This window comes from Corvus cornix, chromosome 6, assembly GCF_000738735.6.
Source record: "Corvus cornix cornix isolate S_Up_H32 chromosome 6, ASM73873v5, whole genome shotgun sequence".
NCBI classification, from domain to species: Eukaryota; Metazoa; Chordata; class Aves; order Passeriformes; family Corvidae; genus Corvus; species Corvus cornix.
In genome coordinates this window covers 26,816,499-26,840,895 of record NC_046336.1, presented here as the reverse complement: position 1 = coordinate 26,840,895, position 24,397 = coordinate 26,816,499, and the positions used below count along the sequence as shown (strand labels likewise).

General features: G+C 40.6%; 2 protein-coding genes across 2 annotated transcripts in view; both read right to left on the bottom strand.

Moving 5' to 3' along the window:
- Positions 1-1,279: 1,279 nt before the first annotated feature.
- C6H10orf53 (chromosome 6 C10orf53 homolog) lies at positions 1,280-2,718 on the bottom strand. The gene is made up of 2 exons (XM_010400919.3): positions 2,352-2,718; positions 1,280-1,341 (listed from the first exon to the last, which is right to left on the bottom strand). The coding sequence occupies exons 1-2, from the start codon at positions 2,692-2,694 to the stop codon at positions 1,280-1,282; spliced, it is 405 nt and encodes a 134-aa protein (XP_010399221.3). The 5' UTR covers positions 2,695-2,718.
- A 5,443-nt stretch (positions 2,719-8,161) lies between these two features.
- Positions 8,162-24,397, bottom strand: part of CHAT (choline O-acetyltransferase) — a 30,691-nt gene continuing 14,455 nt past the window's right edge. The window contains exons 8-15 of the mRNA XM_039554401.1: positions 22,373-22,542; positions 20,319-20,419; positions 20,058-20,186; positions 18,692-18,814; positions 17,085-17,226; positions 13,934-13,996; positions 10,842-10,979; positions 8,162-9,171 (exon numbers count right to left, since the gene is read on the bottom strand). Coding sequence (XP_039410335.1) covers positions 8,902-9,171; positions 10,842-10,979; positions 13,934-13,996; positions 17,085-17,226; positions 18,692-18,814; positions 20,058-20,186; positions 20,319-20,419; positions 22,373-22,542 — 1,136 coding nt within the window. The 3' untranslated portion in view covers positions 8,162-8,901. The remainder of the gene's footprint in view (positions 9,172-10,841; positions 10,980-13,933; positions 13,997-17,084; positions 17,227-18,691; positions 18,815-20,057; positions 20,187-20,318; positions 20,420-22,372; positions 22,543-24,397) is intronic.

Here is a 24,397-nt window from a genome sequence, read left to right as displayed (position 1 = left end):
GACAGCAAGGTGTCCACAAACTTCTGCTGTCCAGGGCAGGTGCTGAAAACCCAGTTTACTGTCTGTGTGAATGCTTGCTGCAAAAAGTGCTCCTGGCCAGCTGTGCCAAACTTAATTGTATTGATCTTCTCAATCCAGCTCAGTCTGGATGCTCCCACTTTCTAATCTTGTTTTATCAGAGTTGTAGAACGCAGAAATGTTTCAGTCTTCTACAGGGACAGTAGAATTCCTACTTTGCTCAACTTTGACTATTGCTTTTCTTACTAAAGAATATTGGTTTAATGCCTCTGTCACCTCTAGGGAAGGGGACTGAATCTGGACATAGTGATAGTGTTATTTTGACACGCTTTTGTGTTGGATCAGGGTATTGTAAATGTGGTTTGCTGTCTCGCTGCAGATTTCAGCTGGTAGAAGATACTGAATGACAGGTTCTCTTTGGGTTTTGGTTTTATGCTGGGCAGCCTGCTCTCCTGCAGCCCTGCTGGAAACTGCAGCTTTGCTTCCTGGTGCTCCTGGGCCTCAGCAAATCCTTGTGTTTCTTGGCTCAAAGCCCTCTGTTAGTATGCAAAGATTAACACTTCCTTCTTTCATAACTAATTATGGGCCAAACTGAATCTTTCTCAGGGTACCAGCATTCTGGCATATGATTATTTGCAAGCTGTTGAATTTGCCTAAGTGTAAATTGTTTTTAAAATTACATTGAAGTTGAGTGTATGTTGACAAATAAGGAGCATAAATGAAGCCTCTTAGTCTAATTATTTTTGGGGTACCTGGAATATCAGTTGTGATAACACCCAGTCAGTTTCAGTCCTGTCCTTATGGCTATGCCAACTTCTTTCTCTCTACTTTTGGATTCCCTAGGGATGTACAAACATTCTCTGAGATGTTTGTCGCCAAGAGAAGAGCACAACTGGTATAACTATAAAAATAAGTATTATCAACTATGAATGACTTTGAAAGTATCTTTTACATAGGAAACTTTATAGAGTTGAAAGAATGAAAGATACCCAGGAGTTTTACTCTTCTTTTAACTAAATTCAAATTATTAAAACTATATACAAGTCAGTTCTACACATATTTGCGATATCCAGGGTAGTAACATCTGACTGGTTCTGGAAAAGGCGCTATATTCTTATTTGGTTGACATGGGGGTATAACAATATTATCCCCTTCATTAAGAGACCTAGAAGTGTAAAGAACCAATTGGTAATATCTTTGTGATGCAAGTAAATTGCCTGACAGAAACTCAAGATTAAAGGGAAAGTGTCCTTGTAAATTGTTAAGCATTTAACACTGCTTTTCTGGCTTCTTCACAACGTGGATCTAACTTGCCATTACCTCCTAAGGGAGAAAACCACAACTTAGAAAATAAATGCAAGTAAATGTATTTACCTTTTACATTTCTACTTCTTACTCCAACACCTATAGTCCTTTGTGTTCTTCCTCACAGTGCTTGGACAGAGCTTGGCTCTGCTGTGGTTAACTCTGTAATCGGAGATGGATTCAGCCTTGATCTGGAGTTGAAACAGAGCAAGGCGTGGATGCAGCAGTGCAGGCCATTCTGCAGGCAGCAGCAAGGCCTGACAGCCAGTACTTCACTGTCCAGCATAAGTCTAGGATTGGAACAAAAGGAATCAGTCTTTTGTTGCAAATTTCCAACTGGAACCTCCCAGTTTCTGATCTGTCTGCCTTGCTTTCAGGAAGATTCAAACCAGCTGGGCTGTGGTGCTGGAAAATCCATTGTCCTTGGTCAGTTTGCTGCTTTTTCTTAACAACTGTCTCCAGTCCTAGAGAGGCTGTTGAAAAGTGGGAAAGGGAGAAGCAGGGGCTTTCAGCCTTTTTCTGCAAGCCGTTGGACAGGAGATGAAAAAACTTAAGCCCCAAACTCCTGGTCTCACCCGCAGCAAAGAAATGATGACAAAATTACTCTCTGCAAGGCAACTTTGAAATGGTATTACCTATGTCTTGCTGGAGAAGAGGAGGGGAAGACAAAAAAACCCCACACCAAAAAACAGCAAAGAAACTTAAGGCTCAAACAAAATAAAAATTTCTATTTTGAAAGCAGAGGGAAGCCCTAATACCTCTGTGGACCAAAACTTAGCAGGTTTTCTTGTTGTTGCATGCTGGTGCATGTGGGATGGCCTGGGACAGTGCTCTCCCAAGCATGGCCTTAACTCCCAAGCCATTCTCTGTTCCTGACTGTGCCTTTCCAACTGCCTTGAATATAAAGCAGTACAGAGCTTAAAAGTGTAAATGTTGATGGAACCTGGACTGTTTATGCCTTAGGAAGCACTCGTTTCAAAATGCAAGTCCTTTTGGAGACACCGCAATAAATAAAACTCAGGAGTTACCAAAATCCAGGTCATGGATGTTACAATGAAATACAATCTCCCTATCAACCACCAGGTTTACAGCATTCCAGTCTGTTACCACTTCCTGAATAACGTGATGTCCATCTGCCTTCAGGATAGCTGGAAAAGGGCAAAGAAGCAGTGGCCAGTACTGTAGTTGCTTGGTTTCCAGTGAATTTTGAGTGTATCTAAGTTTTAGCACTTTTGAGGAGGAGAAAAACCCAGTGTTAATGTAGTTAAGCGCCATACAAAACTCCCCACAAAGCCTATCAGCTTTAATCTCTGGCTTCACTATTATTACATTAATGGATCTCCTTTGAATGAAGCCTCCCCCCTCTGTCATTTCTAGGTCTAGGGGTAAAAGGCAAGAAATTAATTTTGTACTTGTATTTGCTATTAACTGGCAGAGCAGCTGTAAGAAACACAATGTATTTATTTGTAAGTACCATAGAATAAGATTAAATTCAAAAGAATTCTCCAGTAAGCATTAAGATGGTGTTATAGAACAGCTGGAACATTAAGTGAACAACCTTGATAACCCAATTGTTCATTGACGCATAATTCATTTTTCTTCTACTGAAAGAGTAATTTCTCAGGACATTAAAGACTTGAGATTTTTGTGAAGGTGAGAATCAAACCAGAATGGACAAAATAATCTCTTGATCCATGTATTTTGTTAGATGAATTAGGTGCCTTTTAGGTTTATTATGGTACACTGTATAATGTTAAATTAATCAGAACTGGGGAAATAAGAAAACTGGCTGATAACACAGTTCCAGCAACACAGAAATGCCAAGTACTTGCCTGGGCACCCCCTAGATTTAAATTTGTTTTAACTCATTGCTTTCTATCGAGCTGTTTTGCAAGGCAGAAGCCTGTACAATCATTCAGGGTCTCACTTTTCCAGGTTTCTATCAGCCGTGTTAAGGCTGTACTGACACCTCAGTTATTTTGGCAGGTGGAGGTACTTTCTTGATCCCAGTTCCACTGTAGCTGTATGATTTGCAATGGTCGGTGTTTCTCAAACATTTAACCTAACTGTGTCCACCTGTGAGAGCTGCTTGCAGTATTTTAATTCAGCTTCCTGAAGTAGGAAAAGTGGCTGAGGAAAGAGTCTGTTTCATAAAGCAGCAAGCCTTCAGCTTCTGCTGCTGTTTTGCCATCCTCATCAGACAGCTCTCACTGCTTTCAAGGAAGCTTTGATGGCAATCTCAGACAATTAATTCACATTTATAAAATGGGTGAGAGAGATGACATCTTTATACTGTGGGCTCTAAATTAAAAAGTTCACCTGATCAGTTTGCCCAGGTTAGGGCCATGACAAGTACATTGCAATGATCTACCTGCCCCATTGCATCCTATTTGTAAGTTTTCAGTGTCAAGCAAATAGGCATTTGTCTGAGTTTATTTTTTTTTGAGTGCCTCTATGTTATCTAAAACCTTTAAATTCGCAAAACTGTACTTATTTGAATACTTGAGATCATGCGCATGCAGTTTGATTTGTCTTGCAAACTTAGATTAATTTTGCTGGGCAGAAATATTTAGTATTACAGCTGGAGAACATTGGAGCAGAGGAAAAGTGTTGCTCATTCCCTCATAAACAGGAAACAGACTCCACCGGTTCTTAATGAAATGAATGAGAAAAAATTAGCTACAACCCTCCTCTGTGGGCAATACATCACTGCACCTTTAGGTATGGATAGTGAAGTTCTGCAGCACTTGCAAACTCTGTAAAGCCCCGAGGCACTGCTCTTCTGTCAGAGCTGCCGTGGAGCCATTTCAAACCCTGCAGCAGTGCCCCAAGCTGCACAGCTGCCTCGGTCCCTCACCTGAGGATGTGGGAGGTCGGAGCAGCTCTGCTCCAAAACGTGGCACAACTGCCCCGACCCTGGGGGCACCTGCTGCCTACGTTCTGTTGGCTCCTGGAAATAATAGCTGAGCTGTAAGCAGCAAATGTAACTCTACTACCAAATACTTCGCTTCACAACATTTGGGTTTTAAATGTTTTCATCTTTGGTTTATGTGTTTATTTCAGTCTGTGTTTTTAATGAGATTTGTGTAACTGGAAAATATATACACACTAATGCAAGCTTATTTTAGCAAACACAAAAGATGGAGGTGTTTGTGCTTTCTGAGGCGCGTTTGAGGAGCAGCCCTCTCCCTTGTCTCACACGTGGCACAGCTGCTGGAGCCCCCTTCGCAGCCTGCCAGCCTTGCAACACCGAGAGCCTTGGGCACAGGGAATCTGTGAGCAGGGACAGGAGCCGAGGGAACGGCCTGAAGCTGCGTCAGGGGAGGTTGAGGCTGGGTATCAGGAAAAGGCTCTTCACCCAGAGGGTGGTCAGGCACTGGAACAGGCTCCCCAGCGCAGTGGTCACAGCAGCAGCCTGACAGAGCTCAAGAAGTGTTTGCACAACGCTCTCAGGCCCGTGCTGGGATGGTCGGGGCTGTCCTGTGCAGGGCCAGGAGTTGGGACTCGATGACCCTTGTGGGTCCCTTCCTGCTCGTGATAGTCCACGATTCTACGGTCGCGACCCCAGCGAGCCGAGTCCCGCCCGATCCCCCGCGCCTCCTCCCTCGGGCAGGGCGGGGTCGGTCCCGCACGCCCGGCCGGGACGGGGCAGGGGAGCCGCGGGCGGGGCGGTCCCGGCCTCGGCTCCCTCCCCGCGGGGCCCGGGGGGCTCGAGGGGCCGGGGCTGCCCGGCACAAAGAGACGACACGGCCTTTCCTCTGGTGACTTTTATTTGCGGTGCGGAGCTGCGTCCGTGAAGGAGCTGAATGCGCGTTACCAGTGTACACTTCAGGGCGTATATATCGATATAGACAGATAAATGTATTTCAGTAGAGACAGAACAGGAACAACATGTGCTATAAATACACATTTACATTTGTCATAAATATATACTTTTTTATAAAAATAAAAGTATCACTAAAATATTTCTCTGTCTTCTGTAACTCACGCTGTGTTGTCACAGCCGTGTCCTGCCAAATTACCCGTGGCACAGGGGCTCTGGCAGCACTCCTGTCAAAAAAGCGAGGTCGGGTTCTTACACCCTTGAAACATCCCTGTTTTGAAGTCGAACGTCTTTTACTTTTGATCACTGTGAACATGGAATTTCATTAAATACTGGCTTTTTAATTTCTGCACCCCAGCACTGCATGTACGTTGGTGTACACCCACGCGGACAGTGAAGCAATTACCTTCTGGAAGTTCTCTTGCAAGGGGTTGTGTGCCCCGGGTCCCACCAAGAGGGCTCATTAAATCATAGCCACTTGTCACATTAATGTAATTACACTTAGTTGGTCAATCAAAATTTTCTCTCTTTTTATACTGAACAATCTATTCCACACTATTCTGATAAGAAACATTTTTAAAGCTTCATGTTTGGTTTCCATAAGTGCATAAAAGCATGTATTTTTAAACTTCATAAATGAACTTCATTTGTATAATGCAGATAATTTTAAATAAGAACTTAAGAAAACCTATTTCTTGAAATCCTTAATAGATACAGCATGGGATCATACCACATAGGTGTAGGGAATTCTGTCCACTGAGAAGCAGTACAGTCCCTTGTGAAGCTCCTGCTGTCAGACGAGCTTGTAATGCTTGTGAATTTTTATCCATCTGTAATTTAACCAGAACCCTCCAATTTAAACAGACCTGAACTGATCCTGAAGGTTCTTGCACAAAGTCAGGTACCTTGCAGATAGTGCTTTCAGCACAGGTAATGGCAGAGGTAAAGCCTGTACGCAAAAGGCTTCCTCTGCAGGGACTGAGCTTGTCAAAGCTGCTCCTTTCAGAATTTCAGGCTGAACACTAAAACCAGATCAGTAAGGTACAAGTATGAAATGGTTAGCTAAATAAATACGAAGTATGGGTGGTCACTGGTCCTCAAGTAAAATATAGTCAGTATTTCCACCACTAGTAGTTTCCAGAGCTGGAGAATGCAAAACACCTGTTACAGCAGCTGTAGACAACTAAGGGGCTCTTAATGATAAATTGGTAAAAAATATCAGGTGTGGGTGTAGATACATCCTGAGTTCTCAGTGACTGTTGAGCACAGTGTCTGAGCTACTGTTAAGATTCCAGATGAAAAAGTAAAATGAGAAACAGGTAATATTTGCAGGTAACTATCAGTACTTAGGTAACTAGGAATACAAAATAAAATTATATATTTAATTAGAAGAACATCAATAAATTATTAAATAACTATTCACAGTATTTTTATATGCTTAAAATACAATTATAATTTTAAGCATATAATTCTACAAAAAATCTGCAGTGCTACATGTGTTTTAGAAATGCAGAATGCTTTTGTAGTGAAATGAGGCAAAGCAAAATTATGGGAATGTTTCAAAGTAATTTTCATAATTATAGTACAGGAACAATTTAAAGTTTTATTTTGAGCAGTGTATTCTTTAAGCAAACTTTTGGTCTGGCTAAAAGTTTTCTTGATTTTTGTTTATGTGTTTTTACATGTTAACTTTTAAATTAGATTAGATGTTAGGAAGAAGTTCTTTATTGTGAGGGCAGTGAGGCACTGGAACAGGTTGCCCAGAGAAGTTGTGGATGCTGCATCCCTGGATGTTTTCAAGGCCAGGTTGGATGGGGCTTGGAGCAACCTGGTCTAGTGGAAGGTGTCCCTGCCCATGGCAGGAAAGTGGGAGCAAGATGATCTTTATGATCCCTTCCAACCTAAACCATTCTATGATAACTTTGGGGCAGCTTTTATGCTATAATACTATTTATGTAATCTAAAACCAGATTTCATCTTTGATTTGAACCACAGCTCATGGAGTAATAAAACATACATATTTTTCAGTGAAATATACTAACTTTAAAAAAAATTAGCCCAGCTCTTAATGTCTGTAAATCATCATAATTTACTCCAACATAGCTGCTAATTGATTACCAGGCTCACTGTGCTTTCATATATGGGGTTGTGGATATTCTTTACCCAGCAGACTTCTTAATTGCATGTATGCAACTCTTAAGAGGCAGTAAAATAATCATGGATACACAGAATCTCCTGAATTTCTATCTAGAGTTCTTAAACAGAAATGTATCTGCATCTCTAGGTTATTGCACTAAATTTGTTCTGCTTTTAGGCTTCAGAGTGCTCAAGCATGTGATTGTTTGGTCTACAAAGGAAGAGAGAACACCTCCAACTCTCCACAGGCAAGGAAGCATTCCCTGGCGAGGCCTCAGAGTGTGCTCTAGCTTGTGCAGCATGGGATCTGCACTGGAGTTTGGAAATAAGTGTCTTCAGTCAGTGAGTAAGTTGTATTCTAACAATGATAACTGCACAGCTCTAAGTAAGGCAGCATATTTCACCTCATAAGAAAGTAACTGAAAATATCAGTCTTTGGAAGGGTTTGTAGGGAATGAAACAGATAATGAGAAAACACTCATATAATATGGGAATTACCAGCTACTATATTATTTTCCTGGTTGAATTTACTGTATATTGCAGAATATGATACCCTATATCTGCTATTAAAAAATATAAAATATAAATCCCTCCAAGTGGGATGATGCAAAGCTGATATGAGTACCAGTACTGGTATTTATAACTCCAGCTTGAAGACTTCCTTATATTGCAAATTTACCTCTTCATTCTAGTTATTGCTCTTTGATTTTGTATGGTTGCATTCACTCTCCTGCTAGTCACAGTGACTAAATGAATTCCAATGCAAACAGAAAAGGCCTTAAGTAGGACTGAATAGTACTTATGTTTTGTGCTTTGCCACTCTGTCAGGCTGGATTTTGCTCACTGATAGAAAGAAATAGTTAAGTCAATTCATTAGGGACAACATTCTCCCTGTTCTCTGTGATGGATCATGTCTCCAATATGCTGCTTTCAGAACAGGACTGTGCTTGAGACCAGTGCAAACCAGAATAAAGGCTAAATTATTTCTGCAGCATTTTTGAATTGGGGGAAACATGCAAACGCTCGTGTTATCTTCCTAAACTCTGTGGAAATGCACAGGGGCCACTCTTTTAAAAATAATCAGTTTTTTCTTATATGGTAAATAGACTGGTGGTATTAAATCCTCTTCATGCAAATGTTTAAGATATAATGGTATCAGCCTATTATTTACAGTGTTACTCTCAAAATTCCCAATAGAGGAAATTTCTTCTTTTCTTTACATGCAAATCTTGTAGTAATAGATGTGAGTATTTTAGAACTACTTGCAGGGGATATTAATTAATTGGTGTGCCTTAGTATTTAATTTATGTCATATATAAACTTACTCAATTTTTTAGGTGATAAAATGGCACAAGCTAATTATGGTTAGAAATAGTAGTACAACACATACTTGTATGACTTCCTCCTTCAATTCAGCCAGTGAGACCAAATCTTTTTTTCGCTGATTCTCAGGCAAGAAATGGTAGATTTAGTACACAGAGTTGTAAATGTTGGCAACAATGAGAAACAAATGACATTTTGGTTCTACACTATTATAATTACTAGTACTATCCTGCCTTTGAACAACTATGTCATATTTCTTCATAAGGTGGATTCAGGAGGATAATTCCCACAGCCTCTTAGCACTGGTGGTCGCTCTGCAGCTGTGTGGCTGCATCTTGTTTAGCAGGTGGCTTTGCTGTAGTAGAACTGCATTTGATGCACAGATCTCTCATTGCTAGGAGACTGTCTTCCACAGCTTTTGCAAACATGTTTGAGGAGGTTTCCTTACATTCTTTAAAGCTTGAGATGCAGAATAATATATGCTCTGGCTGAGGGTTGTAACATGCCCCATATCCATTGGGCACCACAGGCCCATAGCAGCAGAACATTTCCATAGTAGTTGGAACCTGGTTGCAGGGAGAAGGGAAGGAGTGATCTCTGATTAATCAGGGCACCTGAAATCAGCTGCTTAGGAATTAGGAAAAAGAGAAAGAAATTCTACAAATGCTGGTAATGTGGTGAATCCAGCCTTGTGGAGTAGCACTACCTTCAGAAGTCCAGACCTGGAGATGATTTACCTTGGAAGGCAAAAGCTGATCTCAGTATAGAATTTGGTTGCTCTGCTTGTTCACTATGGTTTAAAAACTGGTATAGTTTGAGGTGACTGTAATGCATTTGCTCAATTTGTATAGATATTTAAAAGCTGTAAGATTTGTTGTTGATAGATAGGAATTTTATGTAATCCTTGTACATAAAATGGATACGTAAAGCTTCTCTAAGGTTTTTAATTTCTTAAGGTTATTTTAAACTTGTAATGTGAAGACTGCACTAAGTTAGAGAAATTAGCATTGCCCATTTCTAATAACAGTTTATAATTGTGACGCTGTATAAAAACACTTCAGTGCAACTAGGCATTCTATTAGACCCCAGTTTAATCATGGCATAATATGGCAGTGCAACACTTTCTCTTGCAGAAAATAAAAGATGTGTTAGAAATCTATAAGTTTCAGACTTTGTGTACATGGGCCTTCACAAATGACATTTGCCTTTTTAATGGTGTAGAACAGGCCATTAGTTCTGCTAATAGAGCCATAGAATTGTCAGATGAATTTGCTGTGCAACAGCCGAAGGCCATAAAGCTATTCAGAAGCACTCTTTGCTCATGGATAGTTTCTTGGAGAATTTATGTAGTAGTGTGTTGGTTATATTCACTCATGTCTGAAAGCCTACAAACATTATGACAAGATCAAATTACTTATTAAGGTTTTATGCTGTAGCATGATATTATAAGTCTCTTTTGTTGCATAGTCCCAATCTGTTGCAGCTGGGTTAGCATTTCAGTTAATGAATTCCTACATAGATTTCTTCTTTCATTAGGACTGCTACTACATGCAACAAAACATTTAATTTTTAAGCTGTATGCCATAAAGATGCTTCCTTATTCAGAACATTAAATGTAGGGAGTATTGACTCTTAGAGTATCTTTGTATGTGCAAATAACCGTAAATCTGTAAATGTCTGTACCTGTCTAAAATGTCTGTAAGTCTATGTTGCATGCCTGCATGGGCTGTTGTCTTGCAGCAAATAACAGAAGGCTCTCAAAGATCTCAAACATAGCTACTTTTAACAGTAAAATTTCCTCATGGCTCTTGGCTTTTAGTTGCTCAGAGCAGCAGCCCTTCTGGCTTGTGGCTGTACTGTCACTGGAGTAAAGACTGCTCACTGGAGCTGTCATCTTATGGAAAGGAGGAAAAGAAGGGGACTGGGAACATATGTAGTTTGGAACTTGAGGAAACTGAGCCATCATGTGAATTTTACTGAGTGTGTTTGTGTGCATTTCCAGAATTTCTGCAAAGGACTTTGGAATGTTGCATATGAAGTGATAACTGTAGTCAGTATTTACTGTGCTGATGAACTGAAACAGGATTGAAAATGTGGAGCAATTTGCAGACTTCTTGATGATACTGCTTTTGTTTGCTTGCCTTTTTTACATTGCTCTCACTGTGAGCTACAAGTCTGGCAGAACACAAATGAATTATCTTTTGCTTGTCAAGACCAGTGAACAGGAGAAACTCACCTGGCTAGTTGAGAGGATGAATCGATTGCTTGTCAGATAAGTCTCATCTGTAAATATCTCTGGCAGTTCCTTGTAGTGTTCCCGTGCCACCTCTCTGAGCCCTAGCAGGTGATTGTCTATTGCCATTCCAGTAACAGCCTGTGTACAATGTGATAAGACAACAGCTTTTAACTGAGCTTGGAGGCATTTTGACTATTACTGCCTAGTGTTCTGGTCAGAGATGATGAACTTGGTTTGAGTGAGGTAAAGCCTGTAATGGCCAGATATTACTCTGAGTATTTGCTGAAGATCAATAACTAGAAATTAATTTGGTGCTCTGAAGATGTAAAAATTAGGAAGGAGACAGTCTTGAGATGTACTATGTGCTGATGTTATCTGGGTGTTCATGTCTCTCAGAGCTGAATATCATGGGCTGGGCTTCTAGAGATACTGAGGGGAGCCTATGGGACAGCAGAAATTTCTAAGCATGTTTTGGAATTTTCTGTACATCACTTGGATTATGTTTCAAAGTGGAGGGCTCCAAAACACTTCCAAATTGGAGCAAATTAATCTTCCATTGCCTTGCTGCCTGCATCTCCCTCTGGCAGTTAAAGCATATGTCATTCCATCGAATTCAGAACCAAGGATCTGGTAGGTGTCTGCAACAGGCTTAACAGAATAACAGATTACTGGCAAATCTGTCACAGGTGTATGAGCAAACCCCACTGCTTGAGAAAACTGGGGTTAGGGACACAGAAGCAGCAGTGGCAGCTCACAGGAGCTGCTGCTGAGCCTGCAGCAAGTCCCTGCCATCAGCTGCCTATGCTCATGTCTCTGCTCTGTCCAGCTACATAATGCTCTAGACTTGAGGCATTTATTAGCTTTAAGAGCCTTGCCCTACTAGTAAATGTGATTGAAGATGGCTAAAGGGATCAAAAGTCAGCAGTGGGGGATTGGCAGACCAGGATAGTTAGAGTTTTGTTTCTTTAGGAAACCAAATGAAAATTTGTTCCAACCACACAGGAATTGCCTCAGAGAAATAAGTGTGTTCAAAATCCTTCAGTCTAGGTTTGTTCTTGCAGGTAAAAGCACTGATTTTGTAGACTGACCTGTAGCTCTTCCCTGGTCCAGGCTGAAGTCATGTAGGAAGGAAATGCTGAACTAGAGACATTGTATTGCCCTGAGAGCAGAGCTGATACCCCTGTGGCACAGGACCCTTGTAACAAGGGAAACGAACAGCCTGAGAGAAGGCAGGATTTAAAAAAGAGCACAAGCTTGGTTTTCCTCTTAAGGATTAAAAAAACGTAAAAGGAAAGCACAAGTTTACTTCTTCTCTTATGAGGAGAATAATTTTAACCACTGGTAAGTGCCTGAAGCAGGGGGTTGGGAGTGCATAGCCTGGTTTGGCTTATTAAGAACTAGGCACCCATTGGTTAAAGGGCTATTTGTTCATCAGCCCAGACAGAGCAAGGATGCTCACAAAAATGTAGCATACATCAGGGTTGTGTTTACGTTCTTTTTCCCATACAGGGAAACTGACTTGATAATCAAAGGAAATATTTTGCTATCGCACAAGATTTATAAGGCTGTTAGCAATGACATTTTTGCAACATAGATCAATGTCATGTCTGAAGAGAGGCCGAGACGGGCTAACGAAATAAACTGTGAGTCAACACATAGGAAAAAACTGGGCTAAATTGAATTTCAGAGCTCTACATTTAAGATAGCAATGCTACTAGTAAGCCTTAACAAGGGGAAATAAAATCATTAAATTGCTTTTTGTTTTATGAAGTAGATTTTTTTTTTGTTTTCCTTAGGAGCTATTACATTTCAGTCTGTTACACACAATTTAGTCAGACCATCTAAGTCTTATCCAGAGTTTAAAGCCACAATGATTACATTTTGCTATTCTGAGAAAGGAGGGGGAACTTGGTGAGTAGAAGTACCTGGAGAGCTTTTTAAATTTAAAGATAAATTATTTTTCCAACAGCAGTTTTAATATTTTGCCATGAGCTACACTGGAGGCTGAATTTTGTAACAGTTTCTGGATCTGAACTGACTTGGAGGGGAGAAGTAATGGACTTTTTTTCTCTCACCTTTTTTTTTTTTTTTTTTTTTTTTTTTTTTTTTTTTTTTGAGAGCTGTTGTACAGAAATTCCATTGGTTGTGACCTAGGAGACCTGCAGTATGTTGTGTTCATTGTGAGGTTAGCCTGAGATGGTTCAGGTGAGGCAGTTGCCCTGAAGTAAGACTTGACTTCACTTTACAGAATACGTGAAGTCTCAGCTTCTAAGATGTGGGTTCTCAGCACAAGGCTTGAAACACAGAATTGTTTTTCTTCCCTGCTTCTTCTGCTTCACAGTCCCGCCTGAAAGCAACACTTTGCCTCTCCAGTGCTCTGAATATACCTTTAAACCACCTCTGAAGGTGAATGATTTCTTGAATATTATGAATATCCAAAGAGTAATCAACAATATGGGTTTATTAGGCAATGGTCTGAGGCAAAACCATAGATAGCAAATTCACTTATCGTAGCTGGTTATTAATATTTATTAATTTTATGAGTGGTATGACTAAGTTTATAAAACAAGTCTGTGCTTTGTCTTGGCACAGTGGGATGTAAAACATTACCCAGACTGAAGTGTCTCATTTTTAATCAACAGAAAATGAGTCATATTTGATATTAAACTGATTTCTTCACTGGAGGGCATCTCTTCCTTTTATTAGATGCTGCATTCAGGTCTTTAAAAGAAAACTTACTATAATAATTCCTTCATTGTTAATGATCTTTATTAGAAATGGCACTTTGGAATACCAGAATATATCTTCCAGAATACCAGTCCATCTGAGGATCAGGTTCCAGATAGGGACCTCTATCCTCTAGTGAAGAGAAATATAAGAAAATGCATAGATGGTTAGTTTTAGGGTTAGGTTTTTTTAGTTGAGGTTAGTTGAATATGGCTATTTGGGCCATTAGAAATGTTCGTAAGTGTGACTTACTTTCCTATTTAGAGATACCTACATTTTTCTAGTGCTTAAATAGCTAATGACTGTATCTTCATACTTTTCTTGAAAAAGCTGACTAGTTCTTACTCAGGCAGTGTTTTACTCACCAGAACAGAGTAATTAGTCTGAGCTGCAATTGCATCCTTAAATCTCTGCATCTTCTCAGAATCCTGTTGGGGTAATCAGAATATATGTATTATTGAATAAACTCTCAAAGAAATAGCATCTTCCATCAAAAAGCAAGGAGCTCAAATGTCCTTTGCTCTTGGCTCAGGTGTAAGCACTCTGATGAATGAACAGCCACACCAGTCAATGTCCTGATCAGCACAAGCACCTGGCTGTGCAAGGGTTGAACAGGATTATTGGTGGTGGTTTGTTTGAAGTCAAGAAAAAGCTTGCAGTTCCTTTTGTGGATTCCTTCCATGGATTTTGGGGGCGTAGATTATTACCAATAGAATCACTCTGTTTAGAGCAGGGAAAATAATTGCCTAGTGTAATTCAGTGTTTTCAAAACAGACAGGCAGTGTATCTTCTCCAGAATGGTTTATCTAGACAACGACAGTGACATTAATGAAAGCCATTACTGATGTTTTACTAGCCAGTCAAAAAATTACTCCTGTGTGTGAAAGGGCATCTACAATTTTCCAAGGCTGCTCTACCCTCCACAGGTACCTCACATTTCAGATAACAAGCTAGTAAATTTTGACTCCTGTCAAATGGCAGCGTTTTATATTAAGGGAATGATCTTAAGAAATGCTGCACTGCTGTACATCAAGTCCAACACTGAAACTTTGGGAGACCCTGAAACAGCCAAAATGACTGGGTCTCCAGATAAACAGGGGACCTTCAGCTCCTATGGACGATGAATGATCTTTTGAACAAAGAATTCATTTCAGAAGCAAGTCAAGGTTACCATCAGGGACCTTCAAAATACAAAGTCTGATATTTTTTCACAAGGCTAGAGCTAGGCCTTAGTTCCCTTGTAGAGATTAAATTACCAAATGCAGTCTTTAAATCTGATTAATTTACAGCTATTCAAGCAATCTCTAGTGTCAGTAGCTGCTGCTTTTACAGCAAGTGTCAAATGCAATATTTCTCCTGCTGAAGAATCAATCTGACTCAATCAATCTTTGGTGACTGTTCAAGCTATCATTTGAGGATAATTTTTATTTGTATCAGAAGGAAAATGTTTTTTAATTGGATTTGAATTAATGGCTATTAACAAACAATATTTTGGGGAGTTCAAGGCTACTTAAACCAAGTGGTGCATCTCTTTGTCCAAAAAAAAAAATTAACCCTTTCACATTCAGAGCAATTCATAGGTCCGAGAGATCACCTTGGAATAGTATTGTATTAAATTAATTTTCTAATGTTTCTGTGATACTAGTATATATATGTAGTTTTGAATGGAAGTATGAAACAAAGATTTATTAATGTCTGTTGGAAAGACCAATCACAGACCAGTATAAATGTCTTTTGTATCTCTCGGTGGAGAAGAGGGCAGGAAAACGATCAGTGGATTCGTTCACGCTATGATTACAGGTTTTCCAGGGGAAATGAAACCATTATTCCCCCTATTCTGTAGGACCAAGGCATGCAGTAGAAAGATATGGGGGCTGAGACTGAGCTGCATCTAGACATACATGGCATTCTTCAGCTTGCTTGTGTGAAACAGTACACTTTAGGGTGCTGTGAAAGGGCAGCACGATCTCAGATTTGGGTGGGAAAAAGGTGAGAAATGCTGAAGCTTTGGGAGAGCTGCAGAAATCAGTAAGTGTTGGAGGAAGGAAGGAGGGAAGAGATAGTTGCAAGGAGCTAGAAGGATCTGTTGAAACAGCATTGTAGGAGCAGGCTGGCTCCTCCCAGGAGCACAGTCAGTGTGCCACAGCATGAGCTGGAACTATGCTGAGTGCCCAGGTGTGGAGAGGAAAGTGTGCACAGACAACAGGAACTTCTCATGAAATGTGATGAGAACTGTCTTCTCCGACAGGACATTAATAACAAATAACAACAGCCTCTTCTTGCCTGCTGTGTGGTAGTCACTATTATGTGCAATTGTATGGTCATAATCTGCCGTGAATTACCCACTCAGCAGAGGGAATTATTTCAGGTTTTTTAAGTTACCATTTTACCATGGAACTTATTTAAGCTTTGTTCATCAGGAGCTAAATTCTTACCCTTAAGGAGATTGAAGAAGCAGTGGATTAAGGGAGGACTTCTCTGGACAAATTTTCATCATCCTCTGGGACGTTAGAGCTTGGTTTATAATATTTTATTAATTTACACCTAATCTACAGCCCAGCAATGCTTCTAGCAATGTTATGCTAAATTCTAAAGAATAGTCCACGTGGGTTGTTGCCACTGGAATGGGCTTACTGTGAAAAATAATCTATATTGTGGCAGCATTTTGCATCTAAGCAGCCACCTGGAAATTCGCTGTACAGCAGCGCAGTGCAGTGGGTGGAAGTGGCACAGAGACATTGAGGGAGGCTCTCCAGGGACAGCGGGAGGGACAGGGCACAGGGCTGTTTGTGCAGCTCTGCTCTCAGCTGTACCTCTTTACATCCCCATCTACTCTGTACAGCACTCATGCTTCTGGCAAACAGATGGTGGTGTCTCAAAGAAAGGCAATTTTAATTTTTCTTTTTGCAGTATGATATCAGGACAGTTCAGAGAGTTGTTTGGTTAGCTTGATGAAGTTTTTCATCATTAAGGTTCAGCTCTCTTGAGGATCCTATAAGACTTAGTCTATTTGGTAGAAACATCCCTTTAAAACAAAAAAGATCAGCCAGAACATACCCACATATCCAGAAATGAAAGCATGGGAATTACATCACATATTGCAGTCTGCAGCAGAACTAACCACTGCAGGAGACCTGCCAGGAAATTCCCCTGGTGTGGCAGTTTAATGATCCTGAACTTTGCATGTTCAGCCTAGATCTCTCTGGGGAGCTGAATTTGGATCTGATGATAGAACAATCATAAGACAGTACTAAATCTAAAATTAGATATTATGTTTCTTGTAACGTCATGTTTAGGCACCTCTGAATCTTTTGGATGCTTAAATAAAAATAAGGGAATATTAGATTTAGCTTAATGGTTGGTCTGTAGAAAAAGCAAGATCCTGTGATGCTTGCTACCCTGCCCTATGCCTTTATGTTCTCAGTTAACAGTTAAAAAGTGAGAGACTTGGGACCATGAATGCATTATTTACTTAGTGTTTTGGCAAAGAAGACAGAGGGAGCCAGCCCAACATACCGACACAGCTGTCTTGTCACCTGCCATTGCTCTGACAAAAGCAAGTGCTTCTGAGGTAGCAGACCTAATATTCTCAACCCGGCCCTCATCGAATCGGCGCAGGGAAGCACTTTCATAGGTTGGGACAAGCCTCCTGTGGCACCTGATAGAGTGAAGGAAGAAAAAACAAAGAATAATCAGTTTCAAATAGTCATAAAGACTAAGAGAAATATAGCCTTGGTACATTTTATTGTTACAGCCACATTTTTATTTCTTGCACGGTATTCATCTTAATGTTGATAGAATTCTGTAAGAAACTTAAAAAAGATGGATGCTCACTCCTTTCTAATATGAAGAGCTGCATACAGCTGTATATGTTTTAGTTATGCATTGCCAGTAAAAAAATGACTTGTTGTGTAAAAACAAGGCTAGTAAAACTAAAATTTACTGAAAGATCTCACAGAATGTTTTATTTGTACTGCATAATAAAATAATTGTGTAATTAATCATTTACTTATGGGCTTGAAATATGTTTTATTTAAAACAAGAGAAAATGCACTGTGTGAGTGAAAAGCAGAAAACTAAAAGGGTGTTTTTTGTGAGCTGGAATGAAAACCCACATAGCGATTACAACAGAGTATGAAAACTGTTGTTTAATTTGGGTCCAGGTATACAGCTACTATTCCTTGCTTCAGGAGACAGACTATGTCTTTCAGTTGAAGCAGGTGGTCTCAGAGCATAACTGTCCCCTAAGGTTTTTGTTGCAAACATGGGATTTATATAATGGCTGGGATCCAGATGAAAATCTTGGGCTAGGTCATTGTTGAAGTTTTATTAATGGAATATGCAAAATGGATGTTCAACAGATGTTCATGGAGTACATGAAATGTGTTAAGCATCTCTGGTCTTGACCAGGTAAAGACCACTCTGGGATTTAATTTGATGTGTTAAAGAATTGTTTGTGTAATAGGCTGTTCTGCAGGAAACCGGGCAACCCATCTCTAGCCTGGAGTTCTGGCAATGTAGAAAGGAGCTTTTAACTTTGATAAGACCATGGAAATTAGGGGATATTCTCAAATCTTGGGATGCCTGTGAAGAAGGGAACAGCAGTAGTAACTGTTCTGTGTAGGAGCTCTAGTCTGATATGCTGCTGTAGTCTTCTCCCCTGTGGATGCTTTTCAGCCTGTGGTGCCAGAGATGCATGTGTGATTACTGCCATGGCTCCTCCCAAGCTACCCACAGTGGCAAGGCAGTGGTGCTTCTGCCCCAGGGACCTGGGCTCCCCAGCTGCTGCTGCTACAGATAGCCCTGCCATCCCTGCCATATTCCCTCACCTTCTCTATGCCAAGCACAGGGACAGCTGTCGGGAAGGTACTGGCTGGCAATGGCATGTGTGGGACACTGGGATGGGAAGGTACAGCAAGAACAGGGAAAGGGAATGAAGAAAAAGAGTATTCTCTCTCAGAGCCAGGTATCAATTTCCATCTTGTCTGTCCAACAGCCATTAGGCAAGGTCACTCATTTCCATGCAAAAGGCATTTGTTTGAATGTTGAGGAAGAAAATGGACCCTCTGTATAAAAAGCCACTGCCTTGCGTACCTTATTCCTATGAATTGAATTAACCTTACCTGTAGAATGCCAGCTGAAGTGCTACTTGAATGTAGGCATCTGGGCTAACTTTTTGTTTCTTAATAAATTCCTTTCCATAGTGCTCAAACTTGTAGGCAATAAAATCCAGATTTCCCACTACCCTGGAAAACAAGCAGAAGGCAGTTATTGCAAGAGTAGATGTAAGAATCTCACAGAATTGTTAAAGTTGGAAAAGAACTCTTAGATCACCAAGTCCAACCATTAACCTACCCTACCTTGTTCACCACTAAACCATATTCTGTCCCATTTCCTGTTTGCAAATAAAACCCAGAGAGCTTTTCCTGACTGTAGCATCTTGGAGGTGAGTGGCCTCCTGCTCTCCTGCTTGCAGACAGTCCTGGTCTTGGTAACTTGTTCCTAGTCAGTAACTTACTCATACAGATTCTACACCAGGCTTGTTATCTGCAGCCTTAGCTATGGCACTCAAGTCTGTTCATTTAAGTAAGACACCCTTTTTAAAAAAAAAAAAAAAACAAACAAAAAACCTGGCAACTTCCCCCCAACCTTAGTGTTTCCACCCCTAAGGGTCTCCTTTGTTCTTGACAAATTTCTGAGAGATTTACTGGTGTGAGAATTGGGTGCGTTTAGAACCTGATGTAGGCCTTAAGCTCTTTGCAAGATTCAATTTAGAGGACTACTACCTTTATTTAAAAACAAAAAGGAATTATACTGCATCTTGAATGTTCTCACTCTTATGTATCTTTCTAGCCACGTTGCGTTCTTATCTAATGTAGCCACACTGGACATACTTAGTGCTGATCATGCAGACAATGTGTTAATTCCCTACAGAGAGATCACAGGCCTGAGTGTTGAGGGAAAAAAAATTCTTATTGCCGCCCCCAACCCCAAAGATCATGCAAATCTTTGACAGCCTGGAAACAGAGTCAGAAAAACTAGGCTCTGTAGGAGCAATATGAATGTAAACAAATGAGATTGCTAAATTCAAATTGTTTATTCAAACCAGTTGTATTCTACTGTCCCCTATATGTACCCCTATCACCCTGACTTCAGACTGAGTCAGCTCAAACCCATAAAAGACATCCACAAAAACAGAAGCCCTGCATTGTTTGCATCCTGTGCAAGTACGGGTAAGCTGTTTCTGCAGTGGTTTTTAGATTTCCTAGCATTTACATGGAAGGAAAAAATGGTAAAGCAATTCCTGAATACGGACAAGTAGCTCCAGCCCATAAGGGTCCTATCCTGCAGAGAGATGCTAGGTATGTGCAGCCTGGTAAGAGGAGGAGGAGCAGGAAGACAGGAGGCCCCCTAGGAGGGAGCCCATGCCTGCACACAATGTGTTCCAGCTTGCAGTCACTGCTGAGAAAAATGAGGCATCTGTTCTACCTTTGGAGTTTTTCTGCTGCTGATGCCAAATACATCTGAATATCAGGGGAACACTTCCATCTTAGTCTCCGTGGGGCGGGAAGCTCACTCACTGAATCAGCTCGGAGTAATTTCTTGGAACTTTCTTTCCTGTTGGTATGTGAGACAGAAGTCGTTAAGGTCACAGGAATAATCCATTCGTTAAACACTGCTCTTTTAGCAGGTAAATTACTGCTTCCCAGGGGCTGGAGTGGGTATAAAATGTACAGAAAGGGAGCTCACATGTGCCTGAGCAGGTATTCGGTGCACTGCACCATTACGATGCCATCGAAAGGGGAGTGTTCGCACACAGTGCCGCACAGTCCGTCTCTTCCTACCACAAACTAAACAAGGAAAAGAACAGGTGCAACATATACAGGGAATAAATCACGTCCTGGATAAGTTATCCATGAAGGCAACCTGACAAAGGTGTTACCGTTCCCCTGTGGTTTTCTTATTGCTCATATCAGGAGCTTCCTTGCCCTATGTGGGTCTCTAAGTGGGTGACTTACAGACTTATTGCAGGAGACTTGCTTGTCCTGTGAAAGGTGTTGCACTGAATCCCTTTCATGCTGCTGTTTTGGACTGAATCCTGTGAGAATGTAAATTTTAGCAATTCCTGATGGAATCTGAAAATTTGATTTAGCATCTGCTTTATGGTACAGAAAACCCATCAGCAGAAAGACAGGCCAGGGTTCTCCTGCTTTTGAGGGCAGTAAAACATCTGTATCTGGGAAATCCTTAGGATCCCTATTTATTACAAAACTCATCCTTATTTGATAGCTTTCTCATAGCTTATTTTGAACCTTTGTTTTTTTTTTTTTTTGAGATGCTTTCTTCATTTCATTTCCCTCTTACTTGTCTTCATTCTTAATTTCATTGTGTGCACATGGCTCTCTGCTGGTAACAACCTACTGCACTCCAGTTCTGTGATACACCCATGCAAATTGTTACTTCTGCATCTCATACAAAAGCAGATGTCTAGGACAATACTGCAGTTTTCCTGTCCTTTTTCTGGGCTTTTCCCCACACTTGTTTTGAAGTGCATTTGGCTGGACTTCACCCACTTAGTTCTCTCTTGCACATTTGTATCACACACATCCTGCCTCCCTGCTTTCCATGAGGTTTTCAGAGAGTGGGCATGATGCAAAAAGTTCACCTGGCCATCTTCTGAAGCCTTACTGCAAAGGTGAAGAAGAATTTGGAGAGAAGGAACAAGTCCTACTGTGAGAATGGCTTCCTACATAATCTGTGTTTGCATAAAAGGAAATGGGATCTTATTTCCCTAAGAATTTCTCTTCACCTTTAAACTATTTTGGCCTGAATACATCTGGACAGATTAAGCTCTCTGACACTATGCAATTTAATTTGCTTTCTGCTACTTTATGATAGTAGACAAAAAGAGAATGTTGTTTATTCTCATCTGCTTGAAATATCTCAACACTTGACCCTGCAAATAACAGGGTTCTAACTAAAGACAAATGGTTTGTTCTTCAAAAGAGTCTGCTAATAATGTCATTTGCAGTGGCATTAATCAGGAATGATTACTGAAATGTATTTGCTTCTGGGTAAGTTGGTGCAAGTGAAATTATTTTAGGGGTTTCTCTTTTCATGCTGCTGTTCTTAGATATGGCAAGAACAACAAGAATTATGCAAGCAATGGATCAGTCAGGGTTTTTTCAATTTTTCATAAGCTGTCAACATTGTTGACAGTTGGAGATTAATACATCACTTCACTCTGGGTCTATTGCAAAGCGTGGAAATAACAGTGCAACACTTTAAAATATGACAACCAAAATCTGATTGGGAAAAAGGCTGGGGAAGTCAAGACTTAAGGAAAGTCTCAACAAGGATGTCATTAATTGAGTAAACAGTCTGTTAAGTGAGGACTTAAACACATGCCAAATTATAAGCAGTTGCATCTCTAGGATGTCGGGAAAATGTGTAAGAAGAGGAAATGGAGAAAAATATTGTGCTTTTCTTTTTCATTCTGGGATATTAGGCCAGCATTTTAATTTCTTTTGACTCAGTGTAGTAAAATGCATTGTTTTTTTATATCCAGTGTCTACCTACTCATACATCTCTATATCTGTATTATCTCCTCAAGTGCAAAGGGCAGCTTTGGAAAAGGTGGAAGTGTCCCTGCTTCCCCTGCCTTGCAAGGGACACCCTTGCTCACACCAAACCTGCCCAGGTAGATGCTGACACCACCTTCCCCTCTTTCTCCCACCTGACTCTAAATGGTCCCCACCATAAGGCAACGTGCAAGTAATGTCACAGTGCTGTAAGGTTTTTACCTGCATAGGTTTGTCATACCAACGATTGGCCCCGTTTTTATGGTAGCCTCCTCCATGCAGCATCTGAAATGCCATGTTTGTGTTGTTGAGTTCCACCCCACTGGGGCTGTCCAGGCACACCAGGCATATGCAGCGTTCAATCATGTCCAGAGAGTCACGGTTGGTGGAGTCTGGGGATAAGAGAGTGAAATGTTCACATCCTCTTACCTGTAAGTACAACACTGGATGGGGAACCCTCTGCCTTGGAGAGCATGGAAGATCTGACCTTGACCCTGCAGTGAGCTGGTGTCTGCAGAGCTTCTCTCAGCAGCAGATCATCTCAGTGCGAGGGAGCATTATACCACGGCATTAATTCATGTGTTAACTTTTGTAACTGTGTATCTCTCACATGATTCAATAATAACCACTTTCTTTTTCTGCCTTTCATTTCCTGAAGTAATTATATTACAAAATAGATCTATTTTACTCTTAAAGCCAGCATTGCTTACTTATTTTATATATAACAGTTACAGAGGACAGGGGGAAAACAGAAAATTTCAGAGCTCACGCTATTGCTGCAGTATTCTGCTCTGAAACAGCAGAGCTGAGAGTGTTTTTGTGTTGTTCTCCCATGAAAACCCTTTTCAGAACAAGGAACAGCAGGGCCCATGTTGTTTTTGTCTTATTGTATTAAAACCCTCCTGTCTCTCCTGTCCCTGATCATTAGCTTATGCCTACATCACATGAAGAAACATCTTCAGTTGAGGTTTTGAGGTTTAGTTTTTGAACATGGTTTTGCCAAAATCATGGGTTGCCACATTACACTGCTCTCCTGTCACTAGTGTATAGCTGAATAAAATGGGCTTTTGTGGATCTCCTTCTGTTCCTTTTCCCTATCACGACACTCTTGCTTATATGGTTGGACTATTGGAGGTATTTTTACCTTGTCCTCAGTGCTTTCCTCCTTATTTATGGCGTATTTATGAGTTTTGGTTTTTTCTTCTCAGCTTGTCTAACTCAAATATTACAAAGGTTAAAGGTTTGTTTGTATCTAAACTATTTCTCAGTTTGAAGCATAGGAGATATTTAATTGTGAGCACATAATACAGTTCTTCATTGAAAAGATAGAAGTGTGCAACCTATAACAAGAACTTATTTCATTTAAAAACATACAAGATTATTAATTGCTGTTATATGGTTGTTAACAAGATCAAAGGAAAAAGGGCTTCCAAGCTTCAACATAAAATTCCTTTTGTTCTTAACAGATCAGCTTTCATCTGATGGTTTTGCTAGATTGTGGTGTAAATGATTTTTCACAATGATGTTTCAGAATGTTCTCAACAAAAGATATGAATTCAGATTGATCAAAACTTACTTCAAGTCTAGGCTAAGTTCAACAAATATGTGCTCAATTCAGAAAATTACTTTAGCTGTAAGAATGGAAAGAAAAATTAAAATTAAGCAATTCTGATTTGCATTTCAAGTATGGGTACATTTCAATATGCGCATGTTTTTAAGGTTTGCAAATATGTAAACTACTTGATTCTCTGAAAGAACAGCATTTTTCATAGTAAGAAATAATGCACCTTTCCAGAAGGAGTAACATAGGACAGTCAGGAGCTAGAAAAAACCAGATGCTTGTTACCCTCCAGCTTCATTCTCCAAATACTGTGTAGTGAAAAAGAGACCAAATATGCAAGAAATTAAAAATGTGTCAAGAGAAGGAGAGGCAAGGGATAGCAGTGGATGAGAAGGAAGAGGGGGAGCTGTGGCCTTTTGCAGGCTATGATAAGGTACTGCCTATTGCTGTTTGGTGGCTCCTGCGAGGCAGCATTAGCAGCCAGGAGCCCAAGGGACAGAGATGGTCAGCCTGACTTCTTGCAGGCTCCCTGGGGACCTGGTGGAGTGCAGAGTGTGTTGTCTCCCCTTGCCAACAGAAGCGGAGTCCTAGGGAAAGCAGCTGGAGCACCTGCCAGCTCCTACAAAGGCTTGAGCCAGGAGATTGTGTTCGATGGGGCATGTAGAGAGGTTGCTGTCCTGCAAAAT